At 40.9% G+C, this 19,986-nt stretch overlaps 1 protein-coding gene across 1 annotated transcript in view; it reads right to left on the bottom strand.

The window, feature by feature from the left end:
- TMEM123 (transmembrane protein 123) overlaps positions 1-19,203 on the bottom strand; it is a 75,159-nt gene extending 55,956 nt beyond the window's left edge. Inside the window, exons 1-2 of the mRNA XM_069079878.1 lie at positions 19,151-19,203; positions 18,280-18,881 (exon numbers count right to left, since the gene is read on the bottom strand). Coding sequence (XP_068935979.1) covers positions 18,280-18,881; positions 19,151-19,203 — 655 coding nt within the window. The remainder of the gene's footprint in view (positions 1-18,279; positions 18,882-19,150) is intronic.
- Positions 19,204-19,986: the final 783 nt, after the last annotated feature.

Raw genomic sequence — 19,986 nt, 5'->3', positions numbered from 1 at the left:
AAGCTCTGATTTGTAGCTGTGATTTCTGAGGTGTGAGTGCTCACGCTTAAAATTTAACAGTTGGGTTCTTCCAGGCAGTTTGAGTTGCTCTAGGATCCCTAAAGATGTGGCACCTAAATTGTAATTAAGAATGCTGAAGAAATTACAGATGCATTGAATCATTCAAGTAAAAAAAGCAAATGGCAACAGAGAATAATAAAAAAAAAATAATTATCCCTCCCATAACTACCATGTTGCCCATTTTCTTTTCTCACTTAATTTCTAAAAGACAAACCTACCTAAGTGTATAGGTGCTAATGGTGAATCTTTGTACACAGATAATGCGTACCTACATTTCAGAAGAAAACCAGACTCAGGCTATTCTAGGCATTTGGGGGTGGGGAAATGCCAAGGCTCTGGGTTGAAGAGCAGAATGAGGCCTCTGAGTGGGGAGTGAGAGGCAGTGACATGGAACAGGGGGCTTCCAAATCAGTTCTGAAGCTAAGGTAGCCAACATCACAGTTAAGAAACCCTCTGCTCCTTTCCTTTTTCTACTGCCATAACATGAAGGGAGAAACAGGATGGGGCAGAGACATCTGGAGATTCTCAGGCATTAGCTAAAGGGGGGAGAAGGACAATAATCCCAAGCAGCTGCAAAAAGAGAAAAGGGAGTTTTGAGTTTCTATGGCCACGGATAGGGTAGTAGCTGCAACAAGTCAGGAATATTTTGGTAGGAACCACCTGTAAGGGGTGAGGGTGGGGTTGGTATTGCACCTTCCCCTGCCAGTCACTCCATGGTAGGATGAGTAACAAAACAAGATTTGGCAGCCCTTGGATTCTGGATCCTGAGACAAGCCTATAGCATTTGAATTTGTTGCAGATTAGCCAGGACAGATGTTCGCAGAATTAGGCAAAGCGCATTTGTTGACTAAAACATCCATTTAAGGTCAGATTAGTTAAGAAGCTAGTTTAAGACTAAGACTAGATCCTCATTAATGTTAATATCTAGAGTCAATAAGGCCCATTCTTATCTCAAGGTTTCTGAGACTTTGGGGATGGGTGGAAAATAATGTGGGATGATATTTTGAGCTCCCTGCTTTAGTTTGAAGATATGTTTTCATGGCCAGATTTGTAAATTTCTGTGAAAAGAGAACTAACTTTGGTAATTTCTGGTAAAACAGAAAGATTTTCACACTGAAATGACTGGAACTATGATTCAGATGATGCCATTCTGGGGAACTAGAGAGATAGGCAGAAAAACTTTGATTTTTACACCTGCCTACTGGCATAACATTTTTCTGCACAAGCTTTTCACTCAAAAGACTACTATGTACCAGGCACTGGGCTAAACACTTTCCCCTACATTGCTTTTAACTTGGGTTTTACTGTGTTTGAAAGATTCCACTACAGAATTACAATTTTCTGTTTTTCTACTTCCCATATTTCTTCCTTTCAATATGTTTTCCCCCCTTTGTTTTCTCAGATGTCCCAACACCATTGTGTCTTTCTCAAGTTTATTTCTTCCTTTTGCTTCAGTGCTACCATTCTGGCAACTCTTTTTTGTGTGACCTCCATCCCATCTCTAATTCCCCTTTCCCCTCCACTCAGGTAGTTCTCCACTACAGGAACCCCACTTACACATTCTATCCCTTCCACTAAACCTCTTACTTGAAGGCCATATAAACAATTCCCAGAGTATTAGCAAGAGCTTTTAAAACACACACATACACACACACACACAAAGAGGAACTTGGAAACTTCTCCTTTAGAATGCTAAGCCAGGGATAAGAATTACTCCTGTGATAGGCAGCTTTCGACTTCCTTGTTTGTTGGAAAACAAAACTAGTAAGACTGAAAGAACTGAGTGTAATTATTAATCAGGAAGCACTGAATAAGTAAGGAATTAATAAGATGCCTGAAGAAAGGAAGAGCCTATTTAGCACAGTTGTCTGGCATATATTAGGTGCTTAATGTTTGTGGACTGACTGCTTATAATACCTCTTCCAACATCTCTCCCTAAGTCAACTGTCAAGAATAAAAGTATATAGAGTGCTGGGCCTGGAGTCAGGAGGACTCATTTTCCTGAGTTCAAATCTAGCCTCAGACACTAGTTGTATGACCGTGGGCAAGTCACTTAACCCTGTTTACTTCAGTTTCCTCACCTGTAAAATCAGCTGGAGAGTGAAAGAGCAAACTGCTGCAGTATCTTTGCCAAGAAAACCCCAAATGGCATCAGAGTTGGACATCGCTGGTAAACTACCAAACAACAATAAGGAAGACTCTTAAGAAGAGGAGCCTCTCAGGGCCTTGACATAGATGAACAAAATCATGTTCCATTCTTGTCTTTGTCTTCCTGGTCCCCTACTTCCCTGCAAGTTAGTAAAAATAGAGGAGACTCAATGGACAACCAGCACCTAAGACATCCCAAACATCCCAAGAATAAAGGAAGGAGAGTGAGTGGGTTCCATCTAATTTCTTTCTTTTATTAGGGGACAGCAAGATGCATTTTGCTACCATGCAATGAGAATAAGTTCTGAAGTCAGAAGACATGAGTTCAAATCCAGACTCTGGTAACTATTACCTAAGTGATCTTCAGGCTTCAGCTTCCTCCTCTGTAAAATGAGGCTGGATGAGAGGGCCTTGGGAGTCCCTTATGACTCTAGATATACCTATGATTTTGGAATTTAAAGAGGGAATGATGGTGAAATTTTGTATGCAAACCAAGAAAAACCTTCTGAGTTAGCCAAGTACGCCCTGGCTGTCCACAATTCTATGGCTTTGAATGTCCTGCCCTTTTGGAGAAAAGAAAGTTTAAAGCAAGTATGGACATCTCACACAGCTGGACAAATGTCCGCCATTACAGGCACAAAAAATACATAAAAAAAAACAACACAACAAAAACAAAAAGCAACCAAACAAAAATTTGCTGGTATAAAAGTATTTCATTTTTTCTTTTGGTTTCAAGATATTCTAAATTGTTCATATGTCTCCAATTTTAGAAAGAGTATTAATTAGGTCAATATACTGGTTAGCTTGCTTATATTTCCCCAGAGTATGGCTTTAACACAGAGTGACTATAATTATTTTTAACTGTACCAAGAATATCAGTCTCCTTGGGAATTTTTAAATTTACCTATGGAGGTGGCATCAAAGGATCTCACCTGAACAGAGAGGTGCTGCTGAAAAATAGCCCTTACAAAAAAGAAAAGAAACCTTCAATGGTGACAATTGTAGGCAAAGGGGGGCATTATACATTTAACTCGTACTGCTTTGCTAAGAGGGTGATCCTCCCAAGGACTAGCAGCCCTATCTTAATAGAAGTTCAACAAAATACTGGGCTAGTGTGAAAGTCACCTACAGAAAGTTCTCCATGGGGCCAACTGGACCATAAACTTTTTCTCATCAAGTCGGTGACTGTGTGACCATTGTGTGCAAGTCACTTACCTTTTTTTGGGCCTCAGTTACAAATCTGCAGAATGAGGAGGTTGGGCCAAATGACCTTTTTTACAACTCTAAATCTATAAACCTATGTGCCTATTTTCAATGAAATTCTTTCATGTCCATAGAGTTCTAATTCTGCCATTGTGACTGCTAAGTACCTTACTGTTAAAGAGTCAAACTGTGAGTTTACTATCAAAGGCCCCAGAATAGACACTTTAGGCCAGGTCCTCACAGCTCAATCAAAGCAAAGAACCATGAAATTAGCTAATTAATCTGAGACAGTTCATTCAAATAATTCAGGAAAAAAATGGTAATGGGGGGGGGGGGGCTGGAATAAACCTAAGACTATCTTTTCCTGTAGCATTTTGTTATCCTTGATACTTTGGAAAGTTGGGGGTAGGGTACTAATTTGAAATCAGAGGTCTTGAAAATTCAAATTCTCCCTCTGTCACTTCACATCTTTGTAATTCTGGGAGAAACACAATTTCCTCGAACTTGAGTTTTCTCATCTTTAAAATGAGAGTGATGGACTAGATTAGAGGTGTCAAACATGAAGCCAAGCATCCCAAATGGGGACAAACCAGATTAAAATGGAACTGGGAAATACTTAAAATAAATAAAAAATACAATAGAACCAAGATAATGTTCCTATGTGGTTTTCTAAGTCAATATTTGGCTGCAAGTATCCTTATGTACAGTTTAGTGGCCCAGCTTCTATTTGTGTTTGATACTAGTGGCTGAGATGACCTTTGAGGTCCCTTCTAGCTCTATAATCAATGGTCCTATGATTCAGGTTGGCCATACACACCAGTTCCTGAAATTTAATTGCTTTTTCTTGTTAGTGTTATCCTAGGCAAACATGAAAAAATCAACTCAGTTTTTCTGAATTGTTACTGTCCTGAGGCAAGGCAGAAAATGAAAATTTAAAAGGCTCCTGTTTTAGAATTCATTAGAGAAAACTTGTTTTGGACCTTAAAAAGCACTACCAAACACCTTTGTTAGTTAATAACACCTATTAAACATCTACTGCATAATGACCAAAAGGAAGGTCTAAAGAAAGAACTGACCTCCAGGAGCTTGTATACGTGTATTGGCAAACACAGCAACAAGTGAAGAATATAATGATCTTCTGTGGCCTCAATAGGGCCTAATGGTCATATAGATCTAGCTTAATGTTTGTGGCAATGTGGCATGCTAACAGGACACCTCTGATTAGCCCCCATCTTTCATTTTTAGTTCTAGAAACTTTGCCAAGGAAGCTAGGTTATTAAGAGCATAAAAATAATAATTCACAAAACCCCTTGAGGCTTACATAATACCTTTCTCGAAGGATCCTTCCAGAGTTGGGTGTGCATGTCTTATCATCCTAGGGACCTAATCTATACCACGTTCCCTCTGGCCCTCTTCTGCACCTCTGTGGAGAGGTTACAAAAGTATGCTGTGACAGCCTGCCAAAATGAGAAGTGAACAGAAAGGGTTCTCCTTACCAGGAAGAAAATATCTTTTTGGACCCCTTCCTTTGGATTCCTCCTACTGGAACTTACATCATACAGGTCTTATTGTTGTTTTGGGTCAATCGTTTTTCCAGTCATGTCTGATTCTTCATGACCCTATTTAGGGTTTTCTTAGAAGAGATACTGGAGTGGTCTTCCATTTCCTTCTCATTTTACAGATGAGGAAACTGAGGCAAGCAAGGTTAAGTGACTTGCCCACAGTCACACTGCTAGGAATTGTCTGAGGTCCAATTTGAACTCAGGTCTTTCTGACTCCATGCCTGGTGGTCTATCTACTGTGCCATTTTAATCTGGCCCTATACAGGACTTATGGAGCCTATACAGTTTAGGCCTGAGCTAGAGTCTTAAGACAGAAACATCTTTCTTTCTTTTTTTTTTAAAGCCATTGGGGTTAAGTAACTTGCTCAAGGTTACACGGCCAGTTATTTTGTGTGGGTGTTAAGTATCTGACGCCAGAACCGATCCTGGGTCTCCCAACTCCGGGGCTGGCGCTCTTATTCACTGCGCCACCTGGCCACCCAGTAGAAACATCTTTTAAGGAAATCTACAGCCCATAACCCCCCCCCCCCCAAGTATCTGCCTAATTTAAAACCAAATAAGAGTGCAACAATTGCAGTAGCATACTTTTTATATCTTGGTCAGTCTATCTGCTAACCATCATCCTCTTAAATCTACAGTACTGCTAAATTTTATTCTTGTTCCAAGTCTGTCTTCTGAACTGTTACTATGTTAGTAAATTAAAATATAATTGAATTTAGCAAAAAATAATAAGATACTAAACCACATTCTTAACACCAGGGCCTTTGCACATACAAGATGCATTTAACAGACTCATCTCTATCTACCAATAGCATCTTGGAAATGTTGGATTCATATAGCAGCCCAGAGAAACTCCTAGTAGCTTTGAGGGACTGACTTTTCTAATTTTTCTTAACCATTTGGTGTCACAGGCCAGGGGAGAATGGAAATAGGTAGCTTTCAGAACAATGGTCAAGGCCACAATAATAACATTTATATAGCTCTTCAAGGTTTGGGAAGATATCTCATTTGAGCCTTATAACAATGCTTTGAGGTAAGTACTATTATTATTGGATTTTATAAAAGAGAAAACTGAGGCAGAGAGAAATTAAGTGACTTGTTCAAGGTCACACATTTAGTATACAAAGCAGGATTCAAATTCAGGTCTTTCTTCCTAACTCCAAGTCCAGTACTCTGTCCACTATGCTCACACAAATGATAGGGAAATTGACAACGAATAATAAAAAAATTTTAATATCAAAAAATGAAGCATTTTGTTTGGAAAAAAGCCAGTGCAACTAGAAAAGGAGAATAATCTGAGGGGCAAAAATCTTTGCACCAAACTTTCTTGATAAAATTCTGATAACCAAAACACAGGAAATTGAGATAGACATAGGAACAGATACAATCCCTTCCAACAGATACAGAAAGATTTGGACAGAAGTTCAACAGAAGAAATTCAAACTATCAATAATCCTAAGGGAAAAATGTTTTAAATCACTAATAATAAATTAAATGCAAATTAAAACAATGTTGAAGTTTTATCTTATACCTATCAAATTGGCAAAGATGATAAAAGACCAAAAGAGTCAATAAAAGGAAGACAAGACACTTTAATAAAGAACTGAAAGACTTCTGAATTGGTCAAACTGTTCTAGAAAACGAAATTATTAAGCTGTTCATACCCTTTGATTCAGAGAGCTACTTCTGATAGAAAGAAAAGGTCCAAATGTACAAACATCTTCATTCATCTCAGGGCTTTGTAGAGAAGCAAAAAACTGGAAAGAAGTCATGTTAGTTGCTAAAAATCTCACCCCTCTTCTAGGTACCATGGACCATGGTTATAGAAAATTACATAAACTGTCAGATTTGTTAGCTATACTGGGTTCTTTTACTTAACTTTTCCCTTGTCATAACAGAATGTTCTATGGAGGGGATGTGTTTTGGGATATGATTGTGGTATAAAAGATTCTTTTAAAATAGCAAAATATGATATGGAGTTGATCTAAAGCATACTGATCAGGGTGGCTAGGTGGTGCAGTAAACAGAGCACCGGCCCTGGAGTCAGGAGGACCTGAATTCAAATCCAGCCTCAGATACTAAACATGTACCTGTGTGACCTTGGGCAAGTCACTTAACGCTAACTGCTCTGGCTTCCCCCTTCCAAAAAGCAAACAAAACAAAACAAAACCCCCCAAAATCCAACACCATTCTGATCAGCTGAGGGCTTGCTGCCCATTTGAGAAAATTACAAAAGACAAGGGGCAATTAAGAGAGACAATGAAGTATTAAGATTTTTGCTTCTTTGGGACTTAGAGATCTTGTAAAATATTCATCCTTTCCAATTTTGAGTGGATTATATTGTATCTTATAAAGGATGTGACACTTCAAGAAGCTCAAACCTTTAGTGGGTTATTCAGAAAACTGTACAGCAGGTGTAAAAAGGAGGTTACACTTCATTGCTCCCTTAGGAAGAATGAAAAAGCTCTTACATCAATTTGATAAAATTATGGGAAGCTAGCTATTAGTTGGCTGAAAGAATCACATCCATATGGTTTTTTATGGCAAGTTAGCCAGATATGCTGACGCAATCTCTAAGGAATCATCTCTTTTAGCGTAGAGATGTTTCTGGCAGTTGAGAAGAGTGACCCAACCCTGTAGGATAGGAACCTAGTTCTTGAGAAGGAATTGTCCTTCAACCTTTTCCTTTGCACATCTGCCAGAGTGAAGGGGATGGGGCTAGGAGTATGGAGGGGTTCCCTTTCATCCCCAACCCCAATTTCAAATGGTGTCTTGCAATGAAGCAAATCACCCACTAGAATACTCCTCATTCAGTAGAGAGCAGGACCTAGAGAGTACAGTTGGGAAACAGAGATACTACACCTGGTATGAAGGGCCAGGGAGCCCAATGGGATGATCTGCTCAGCAGAGACCAGAAGGAAAATCATGAGGACACTATGAGAAAAGATGTCAGGTCCTGTAGTTCCAGAGGTATGTATTAACCTGGCCACATATATGTCCCATGTGTGCCTCTCTGCTACTATATTCTATGTAAGTGTCCACTGTTCTTCTGAATGTTACTTTTTTGTTGAAATGTATGCTAGAGGTTTATGGGATGAGTATTTTGTAGTTACTGTTGTTACTATGCCATTACAGGAAATACCTTTGCCTTGAGCTAATTGTATCAACTGACTGACTATTGCAAATAAACACACTAGTAGGGGCTTGTATGCTATAGTTAAAGGAATACCTGGTGTAGTTATCCCCCAAGGGACCCAACCTTTATATAAATTGGGAGTGGGAGAAGTCACCCAGAGACAGTACTACAAAAATATTTTTTAAAAAGTCTAAAAGTGATTTCCAGGACTGTTACCAAAACAAAAACGAATAACACCCTTTTAATAGGTTTCTTTTACTAATTCATTTTTAGGACTGGGAAGCTTTCCAACTACCAGAAAGAAGCTTTTTAAAGCTCATATTTCATCTCTGGTACTACTGTCCATTATATTAACCCAGCATTAATATAGGTATGAAACCTAATGCAAGAAAACTCAAGAACTACAATGTCATATCATCCATTCAAATGTTAGAGTTATTTTCCTCAAGAGTATTAAAACTGGACCATCTTTAAGTCTGTAGCAAATGAAAAAATAACTACTAAATCCACAAGTTGTCTCTGCTATAGAAACATACACAGTACAAACCCACATTTTGCTTAACTGTTGGAAAAAAAGAAGGAAAAAAAGCATGTTAGGGTTATTTTAATCACCCTTCCTAGGAACATTAGATAAATTAGTTGAACAGCCCAGTCAACACCTAGAAACACTGAGATGTCAGAGCTTTCTGAAATTTCAAAAGGAAATGTAAGATAGTGAATATTTACCAAGCTCAGTTACTAAGGTGACCCTCTTCTTTTTCATTTTTAAAAAAGTAAAATCTTATTTTTAGAACTCTAAGGAAAGACACCAACAGATTTTTCTTAAACTTTTTTTAAAAGGGTTTATTTACTTTCCAATTGAACACAATAAACCTAAGCTACCAGAATTCTTCTGGCACAGGAGATTGTATAAATAAAAGCATGTCATTTTCCTGAAACATGAAATTTTTGAGAAATGATATTGAAACATGAAATGCATTCACCAACGTTTTTCTTATTTTGGAAAGGAAATTTCTGAGATGAAAACCATCCAAATACCATTCAAAACTCTCAATAAATGACCCTTAGCCTACCTGTCTCCTATCTCCTACCTATTTCCTACTACCCCCTGGTTTTAGAAACATTTATGTTTTCCAGTGACTTCATGTGGCCCTGACTCCAGGCATTTACTTCTGCTTTTCCCTCCTTACTTAGAATATCTTCTTTCCCACCATCTCCATCTATTGAAATCCTATCCATTCTCAAAGGTCTAGATTAACTATGACACCTTCCTTGAACCCCTCCACACTAAATTATCTCCTCTTAGTACTTCTAGGTTCTTACTCTCTATCAGTGATATGTGCAGGTCAGACTGGAAGTTAGACTTGGGTCTGAACTGTCTCTGATATTCCCTATTGGTGAAACCATGGGAAAATCACAACCTCTCTGAGCCTCTGTTTTCTAATATGTAACATGGAGTCATGGGATCATAGATTTAGAGCTGGAAGGGGCCAGAAACAGAGTCCCTAAGTTCACTGTACCAGTGTCTGGGAAATTCACTGTATGGTAGAAATGGGGTGTGGGAGGAGGGTGGTGCTGCTCAGGCTTAGTCTATATATTGACCCAGATTTTTTCTCCTACCAGGAAGGTCAAGCACCCCAAGGTGATGTAGAACTACAGGACAAGTTGTCCAAAGGGAAAATGTCCCTACAAGAAATACCCAGATATGATTCACCAGAAGGGGGAGGGAAAATAAGTGAAAGAGTATAAAAGAAAAATCATAAGGCTGGGCCAATGACACAGGCCAGGTGGTTCAGTATTATTTGAGAAAAAAAAGAGTCCTAAGGTGTAAAGTGATTAAAAAAAAAACCCCAATCCTTTCCTAGTTTATTCTGAATCAGGTTTGTTTCCTGGGGAGATGCCCAACAACTCCTTTAAGACTCATGCCCCTGCCCCTCACTGAGTTCACCCTGTGTATAAAAGCCTCATCCTCCAACCCCCTTATCCTTGTGGGGTTGAGGAGTAAAACTTTGGGCCAAGTAAGTGAGGAGACAACACCATGCCTCACAGGATTGTGAGCAAAGGGCTTGGCAAATCTGAAAGAGATTAGATCGTTAGATATATCTAAAAGAACTAGATTAGATCTATCTGCTTTGTAAATTTTAAAGATTGATAGTTCTTATGATAGATGAGATTGATATCTATCTACTTCAGTTATTATCTGATTGTACCAGAGGGCAGAGACCAGATCTTCCTCACCCAGTATCTCCTTCCTGCCCCTGCCATCCTCAAGTTCTCACCTTAGTGCCTTGTACACAGAAACAATGAATCGGTATGCATGTATTAAGCACCTAGTGTGAACTAGGCACTACGCAAAGTCCCTACCCTCAAGGAGCTGATTCTATGACAGAAAACACCATGCAACGGCACAAATAAGCACATAATTTATACAAAGTAAATACAAAGGCAGTAGGACAATGGATGGAGAGCCTGCCCCAACCCAGTTCTCTCTGATGGGTCACTCCTCTGACACAACAAGGGCTAAAGGACCCTGGAAATGTTACTTAAGTCCTTAGTGCCCCCATCATAAACTGAGGAGCAGTTACGCAGCTGCACTGGGGGAAGGAAGTTCTTCTTCAGAAATTTCAGAAGAAATCAAAACTGGATTTTAAAACAACAATAAAAAAACACAAATGGGAGAAGGGCTGAGCACTAGCAATTGGGAAGAAAAAAAAGGAGGAAGGCCTCCTATGGGAGGCAGCCACTCAACTGCATTTTAAAAGAGACTAGACTAGGAACAGCTAGGTGGCACAGTGGATAGGACACTGGCCCTGGATTCAGGAGGACCTGAGCTCAAATTTGACCTCAGACACTTATGAGTTGTGTGACCCTGGGCAAGTCACGTAACCTCAGTAAGTGTGTGTGTGTGTGTGTGTGTGTGTGTGTGTGTGTATGAGACAGACAGAGAGAGACTTCATATCTCAGACCTGAAAAAGGAGAGTATATTATGTATAAAAAGCCTGGAAATATAGACTGGAGTCAACTGTTTTCAATGCTAAATCAAAGGGCTTCAATACTAAATAGTGGAATTTGTAATTAACCCCTGGGGCAAAAGAAAGTCAATGGAGTTTGCTGCACAGGAAATGACATGCTTAGACCTATGCTTTAGAAGATCAATTTAGCAGCTGTTTGGTTTGGAGAATGGACTTTCTGGAGAGGGTAAAGATTTTGAGATAGACCAATTAGGTTACTGAAATCATTCAGATGGGAATTGACAGCATTTGAACTAGGGTAGAGTGGAAAGTGGAGTAAAAAGAAGGGAATGAATTCAAGAGATGTTTAGAAAGACTTGATGAGTCTTAAAGACTGTGTGAAGTTTGAGGGTAAGCCAAATGGTGCAGTTGATAGAGCACTGGGCTTGGAGTCAGGAAGACTTCATCTTTCCGAATTCAAATCCTGCCTCAGACACCGACTAGCTGTGTGACCCTGGGCAAATCACTTCACCCTCATTTGTAAAATAAGCTGGAGAGGAAATGGCAAATCACCCCAGTCTCTTGGCTAAGAAAACCCCAAATGGGTTCACAAAGAATTGGACACGGTTGAAACAACCAAACAACAGAGTTGCGGGTGACTGGGGTTGTAAACTTGAGTTACTAGAAGGAGAGTGGTGCCCTCAAGAGAAAGAGAAAAGTTAAGTAAAGGGGTGGGTTTGGATGTGGTAGATAATGAAATCAGTTTCGGGCATGCTGAGTATGAGGTGCCTACAAGACATCCAGTTGGAAATGTACAACAGACAGTTGGCAATGTGGGACTAGAGCTCAGGAGGGAAAACCAGGGAGGGCTGGAACATAGTTCTGGGAATCATCTGTCTAGAGACGAAATTGTATAGAAAGAAAAGAGGGTGACCAGGAAAGAACCTATGGGAAAACCTCAAAGGTGAAGGACATAGATAACAATCCAACAAAAGAGACTAAGAAAGACTGTCAGAAGGAAGGAGAATGAAGAAAGCAATGTCATGAAACCCAGAGAAAAGGCAGTATCCAGGAGTTGGTCAACAGTATCAAGAGACACAGAGAGGTTAAAAAAAAAAAAAAGATGGGGACTGAACAAAGACCATGAAATATAGCAATCGAAAGGAATCTTGGAGGTCACTGAATCCAACTCCCTCATTTTACAGATGAAGAACTGAGGCACTAAGAAGTAAAATGGAATTGGAACACAGGTGTTTCTGATCCCAAGCCCAGAGTCCTATCCATTTCACCAAGCTACATCACAGGTATCATCAAATGTTTGTTGAATGTCAGAGAAACTGTTAACCTCATCCAAAATGCTCACAGAAATGTGCTTACTCCACTCATCCTGGAACAGAGTGAATCATGGCGCTCACACCCCAGTGACTGCCCTTTAGTACAAGATGCAACGTCTTGAGAGAAACCTGTGTTTCTTTTCAAATCTCCCTCTATTCCATTAAAGTTTTGCGAAACAGATAAATAGTCTGACATCAGATTGTGGGGAGAAGCCCAGGCGTTAGGAAGTAGAGGACGGTCCGACTGGGTGGACTTATGATTTTTCTTTACAATCTTCGGCAGGTTGCGCTCCTCTTCATTCTTTTAAAATGCTACCATGTAAGAAAGTTAGCTCCAAAAGAGAAGCAGTTTCTGAGGGAGAGTGACTTACTCGATTGGTAATGGAAGCCTTATTTAATGCAAAATTTAAACTTAGGTACATCACGTAGGACAAGAGCGAGCAATATGCTCTTTTCAACTTCTGGAAAAGGTCAAACAGAATCATCAAAAATGCAAAAATAGGGGACAAGACCATTACAGAGACCGTCCATGTCAGTTTCTCACAGATAGAGCTGTAATCTGTTCACTGGATGGGGATATTGAGGAGTTACAGTCTAAAGCCATAATAATGGTGACTGGCTATATATTTATGGCTGATCATCAATCAAAATAAATGGATTTTAAATGTCAAAATGACACTCCATCAAACCTCAAATTATATCCATAAACAAACCTAGGAATGGCAGTAAGATGGGAAGCATGTGACCTACCAAGATTCCATATGAATTCTCTTTAGATAACTGTCAGAACAACCCCTCTCATACTTAACGTATCTTCTTTCACTGAACAAATGTTAAAGGTTTTTATGATGTTATTGGGTTTTTTTGCCCTTTTGGGGGAGGGCAATTGTGGTTAAGTGACTTGCCCAAGGTCACACAGCTAGTTTTTGTGTTAAGTGTCTGAGGCCACATTTGAACTCAGGTCCTTCTGACTCCAGGGCCAGTGCTATATTCGCTGCACCATCTGGCCACCCCTGATGTTATTATTTTTACAGCTAATCCTGATATGGCTTAAAGTTTACAAAGTACTATCCTTGAAATAACACATGAGGTAGGTAGCATATTATTATTATATACATTTTACAGATGAGAAAATTCTAGGTAGAGGAATTAATTTATTTGTCCTAGAATCATATAGCTAGCTCTCCAGACTGACCCATCAGGTCCAAGGTCTGGATCTTTACAGTTGCTAAATCTTGTAAGTCCTTTCATCTTAGAAGGGAAAAGGAGCATTTCCCAAAGGACACCTACCATAGACACCTACCTTGCACATAATAAGCATTTAAAGGTTATTTGCCTTATTAATATGTGAAATGTGACATATACCTGTATATAGGTGTTATCGATCTGCATGTCACCCCTAGATACTATATACTATATACATCTTCAGAAAGAAGATGATGCTGCCATTCCCCTAAACATTTATGGAGCTCCTCTTGTGAAACTGCCTTCAGAGATATCATATAGACCATAAGAGAACACCAGTCTTGTAACTTTACACGTAATTATCTAATACAATGTTTTTGATCAGAGACAATGTCATGCAGTTTTTTCATCAAACCTGCAGCTGAATAACTGGAATGTTTCCAAAAACTAAATCTACCCTCAAAGAAAATAGATTTGCCACTGTACAATCATGACAGAACCATAGAGTTAGAGCAGGTGATCTAATTCAGCACCCTTATTCTACAGGTGAAGAAACCGAGGGCCAGAGAGGTAAAGCCCAAGATCACTCAGTTAGTCTGGATTTGAATCCAAGTTCTCTGACCCCAAATCTACTGAAACTTCAAAAGAATGAACAAACATTTATTAAGCACGTACTATGTTCTGGGCATTCCACTGATTGCTAGAGCAGAAAGGGACCTTAGTGATCACTTTATCCCAGCCGCGTTGTGGTTGTTGTTTGTCCTTCATTCTCTTTTCTTTTTTTTTAACTAATTTTTTTTTTTTGCTTTTTTTGGAGGGCAATTGGCAATAAGTGACTTGCCCAAAGTCACACGGCTAGTGTATTAAGTGTCTTAAGTGTATTAAGTGTCTGAGGCTGGATTTGAACTCAGGTCCTCCTGACTTCAGGGCCAGTGCTCTATTCACTGTACCACCTAGCTGCCCCTGTCCTTCATTTTCAAAGAGGAACATGACATCAGGAAGATGATGCCATTACTTGCAAGTGAATTGGATTTAAGTGTGGCAGGGCTGTACAAGATCACCTGCCTCGCTTTCTCCTCCAGAGTCATCTGGGTCCAGTGGCAAGACATTGATCGGGACACTGGAGATGGTCCCCCAATCTCACTCATGGACAATGAGGTGCAGAGAAAAGGGTTCTGCCCACAGCTCACACAGTGAGTCAGTGCCAAAACTCATTTGCAAAACTAAGTCTCCTGTTCAGGGTTCAGGGTTCATCTTTTACACAATAAAATTACAATCACTAGCTACTCATCCCACTGCTGTGAAAAACAGAAAGGGACCATTCATTTTTGGAGGGTGAATGAGGCCCAGAAAGAACCTACCCGATCCTACCCATCTGCTAATGACAGTCTCTGGATGAAGTCAACCAATAGTATGTGGTTACTACAAATTTGCTCTACACAATCTCACTGAGCTCTCACTTCTATGCAGAATTCCAAAATTCTTTTACCTTCATGTTTTACTCCTATGAAGCTCCCTACAATGACCATTCCCAAATCTCTCAATTCATCTCCACCATCTATTCCCAGCTGACTCTGAGAAGAGAGAGAGGCTTCCTACTTCACCTAGAAAACAGACCACGAATTGTGTTGGAAGGAAGGAAAGAGAAGACTGGAAGAATGTAGCTTCCTCCACAAATGTTGCTTTCAGATGCCAAACACCTCAGTGTCCCAGCCAAAGGGAAAGCATGAAACTTTTACAGCCAGTCTCATACTCATACAGCTGGGACATCAAGGGCCAATTTTGACCATCTTCTAGCTGGTTATGCTGGAGAAACCAATCAAAAGTTTTAGATCAATAAACTGCAACTCCCATAAACGCATGACTTTCTGCTACCTTGCCAAGCTATCCTGGTATAGAGAAAACAAAGGATTCAAGTGTCCTATACATCCACTAGGAAGAGAGGGAGAGAGTTTGTTGAAACCTCCACGTGCCAAATTCAAGGGCAGCCTTTCAGATGGACCATAAATGACCATTATCTCTCTACTAGTTGTGACCTAAGGCCTAAAGGCCTCAAGGACTGAGTCTCCAGAGTTTCCTTTGCCTTGAATCCCTCTTATATTGCTTTTTCTGTTTCCCCAAGCCCCAGGGACTTTTATGAGTTAAAATGTGAAGACCTTGTATGAGTTAAAATGTGAATTGATAAAGTCCCATTATCTTGAAAATTAGCCTGTCTGGCATTTTTGTGAGAACTCATCTAAGTTCCCAAACTCATTATCAAATCCTAGGATTGGGTCTCACATTCCTCATCTGGAGAATGACAGGATTAGAGTACAAGATTCTAAGATTCCTTCCACCTGTAAAGTACTTATAACTCCTAAGCTTGGCTATGGGTCTAACTTCTCTTGATGAGTTTATAGTTTAGAATAAATCCATTGATACAGATACAACTACACACAAATGATAGCAAAATAAAAGTGTGGAAGGAAGGGAAGAAGAAAGGAAGGAAACAATAAGATCTGAATCTGGAAAGAAAGGAAGGATTCTTGCAATCACAGATGTGAAAGAAGGCCATGTCAGACATTGGAGGGGTTGTAGAATAGACAAATGTAAACAAACAACAGTAAGCTAGGTAAGATCAAGGACCCATAACTTGGCTGAGTTGAAATGTATAGTGTATAAAGGGTAATAATGTGAAATAAGATTGGAAAATTAGACCTGGGAGACCTTGATGCCAGATGTAGATGTCTGTTCATCAATTAGAACAAGTTTATGTAAAGTCTTAGAAGACTCCCCAAATAACTACTTTGAAGGAGGCAGCTCTTCTCTAGATGTATGGGTTCTGTTGTATTTGTCAAATCAGCCAAACCATTTAGCCTCCTAGTGTGAGTCTACAGATGTATATAAAACTGCTACAAATTGTAGATAATTTTAGAAAAATAAAAAAAGTAAAAAAGGAACTGAGAGATGAATATTCTGTATCATATCACTTTATAATTCTTACCTGGACTCTATATACTCAGGAGTGACCAGAGCTCTCAATGTGACTACCATGGCAGTGCCTTTGGAAATAGTGTCTTACTTTGGAAATAGCCCTAACTGGAAGTTAATGCTGATTTAGTGGTGGAACATGACTGCCAGTGTTCAGAAAGAACAACAAGTATATATTATGAGGCCAAACAGAGAGCAGAACCCCCTACTTAGATGAGTAAGAGCAGGACTGCAGAAATGGTACAAAAGTTTACTTGCACACCAAAACAAAAGACATCCTGAACATTCAGAAGTCTTGATTCTAGGCAAAGTTACACAAAAGATGTAGCAATTTTCTTTTATGTTTAAGTGCTTGATGAAGTAAAATATGTAGAGTCCAGCTAGGGGTGACAATAAACCCCATCCCTACTTTAAATGATTCAGCTCTACCACTTAATAGCTATCTGCCAAATTCAGTGAAAACGTCTATTTTGTCTGATTCACTGAGATAATTTGAGCAAAGGCAGGTGTTTTGCCTAAACAATCTTGGCAATTTTTCAAACTGTCCACTTAACTTAGGCTGGGCAGAACGAACATAAAATGTAAACCAAAAAAGTGTTTTTTTGAAGAATGGCTAGGACGACTAACATTTTTATTTTAAAATAGTTTTTGTTAGTTGGCTAATCAGATGCCATTGCATTTGGGTTAGATGACTCATTCCCCAGTAACCAAAAGTCTTACAGTGGTTGGCAATGAGCAGACAATTTGCACGCAGTATTGGACTGCAGTACCCCCAAACACTAAGCAGGAAATAGGTAGAAATCTTCAGAAAACAACAGCAGAAACCCCAGCACAAACAGTGGAGAAATATCAAAATGAAATGGGCTTTAATTTCCGCTGGACCCAGGTATATTTTTCATTATCTCAGGGTTGTGGTCATTGGAGAAAAAGAATTCACAACAGCAAATGTTCCCTAAGACAAGATGTCTGTGTTGCACATAACAGCAGGAAGCAACTTACTTAACCACGCTAATGAAAAGGTGTCTGGGCATACTGATGAACTGAAGAACAGCAGTTTCCCAAAGACTCTTGAAATCTTACTTTTAAACAGGATTATTTTTCTTAACACTTAGCCTTACGATTCCTTAAAACTGTAAATGGCTTGGCTCATTATTACTTACTGAGAAAAATAAAAAGTGTGGAGATGGAGAGTCTAATCCCTACTCGCACATCATAAAACTGGGCAAGCAACACGTTTAGCTTTTCCAACCTACTTCGTCTCGTTTCCAAATGTGCGCCTCCGACAAATCCTCCAGCAAACACTAACCAGGATCAAATGCAACAAAGCTCTCTTTTCCTTCTCATCTGAAGTCATAACTTTGATCACATACATCTGCTCCCCAAACCTTAAATCTCGTCGGTCAAAAACCCCCACCACCTATGCATGATTGGACAGGATAAGCCTATGTAGCCGCGTTCCGCACAATTTGCCGACAGCTGGCTAAAGCTGAAGGACCGACTTGGAACCCCAATTTCCGTCGTCTCCTGCAACACTCCCCCGGTCCCCAGTTTTGCTCTCCGAGTTCGGGAATGGGTAACCTCAGCACCCAGGAACATTACCAGATGCTGAACTTGCTCGAACAACTGAAGTCCCAACTTTAGGCTAGGGAGATGCCACCCCCCCCCCCTTCCCCGGCTCTAGCTATCCGGGGGTCCCCAGAGCTCCCCGTTTAAAGGGTTGCTCTACTTACTCTGTGCTTGGCTATGCGCAGCTTCCAAGAGGAATAGCACCTGCAGCGCAGCCACAAGCAAGGGAGCCGAAGTCGCTACCGCGGAGAGTCTCATTGTTCCAAGGGAGACAGGCCGGCCGGTCGGTGGGACAGAGAGCTGCGCGAGATCTGCGCGGCGGCTACGGCCAACGCCAGTCCTCGCTCCCCAGGCGTTGAGCGGAGCCCGCAACGTGGACCTTTCCGTCCCTTCGGCGCGCTGCGCTGGCTCCGCGCTGGCTCCCTGGCTCGCTCGGCGCCCTCTCCGGATGACCAAATAGGGTCCGCGAGCCCCCGAATCGGGAAGGGGGCGGGCAACGACACCAGTGGAAGAACCTGCCGAGGGCGGGAGGGGCGGGAAGAGCCGGGAGGACGAGATGGACGCGGGGCGGGGCGGAGCGCAGCGCTGCGGGGGCCCAGCGCGCAGTGTTGGGCGTGGTAAAGGCTGGCTCCTCCGCTTCCCGGCGGAGGCAGGCTTCGAGCTAGCGAACTGGGAGCGAGGAGCCGAGAGCCAGCGGGTTAAGCGAGGCTTGCGTGCACGCCTGCATGTGAACGGTTTCCTCTCTTTTCGGAAATGGCAATTTTCTCTATTTTAGATAAAATCGACCTAGGTTTCTTGCTGGTGGCCCAAAGTCGGTCAGCTCGGAGCGCGCCGAGGAAGAGGAAGTCTTTGAAAAGTAGTTTTCACAAGAGCTGACTTTGGGGTGATTGTGTAGGGTGAAACAGAAAGTGAGAAGGCGAAAGTTGCTGTAATGGTTGGGGGTGAAAATAATAGGAGTTGGTGTGGTTGCCCACCCCCACTGGGTGTGTGTGTGTGATATGAGTGCGTCTTGGTTATTTCGTCCAGGTGACTTACCGCGCTTCATTTGTTACAGAAAGAACTTCAACTTTTGATTTAAAGACATTCATTTTCATAGGTTTGCATGATGACCCTTGAAGTTAAAGTCCCCGGAGGGAGTGGGGAATGCCCTCATCTTTCTCCAACCCCTTAGGGTTCCCTGAGCTCCAGGAAAAGCCAGTTTGTTCCTTAACTTTGGATAAGGAACAGGCTGTGTATTGTATCCAGGACTAGCCGACTCACAATACTGCGGTGATCTATTTGGGGGTAGGGGAATATACAGCAAAACAAAGGAAGCTGGACGTTCTTAAGCAGAGCTACTCTCAGCCCCTTCCTGTTCCTTTCTTCGTCTTTTTCCGTGGGATGGCATAGAACTGGGCCAGACTGGAGTTGCTTCTGTTGGACGAGATACAGGAAGCTTACCTACTACTAATCCTGACTTTTATAGAGCACTTTCCATGCAGTAAGAACCTTCAAAACTGTAGCATATATTATTTTATTTGAATATACCTCAAAAACCTTATGAGGGGGCGGCTAGGTGGCACAGTGAATAGAGCACCGGCGCTGGAATCAGGAGGACCTGAGTTCAAATGCGGCCTCAGGCACAACACACACACACACACACACACACTAGCCTGTGACCTTGGGCAAGTCACTTCACCCCAACTGCCTTCCAAAAAGCAAAAAAAAAAAAACAAACAAACCCCAAAAAACTTATGAACCAGGAAGCACATGTATTATTGCTATTAGTAGTTGTAGTATAACACCCATTTTACAGATTAAAAAAATAGACTCAAGAGGTTGAGAGCCTTGGCCACCGGGCTCTCCAGTGCATTGCCCTGCCGGCACTTCAT

The sequence above is a fragment of the Petaurus breviceps genome, unplaced genomic scaffold (genome assembly GCF_028583685.1).
Source record: "Petaurus breviceps papuanus isolate PSGF00001 unplaced genomic scaffold, PetGlider_PUasm1.0 91133, whole genome shotgun sequence".
Lineage (NCBI taxonomy): Eukaryota > Metazoa > Chordata > Mammalia > Diprotodontia > Petauridae > Petaurus > Petaurus breviceps.
This window is presented reverse-complemented; position numbering and strand designations above follow the sequence as displayed.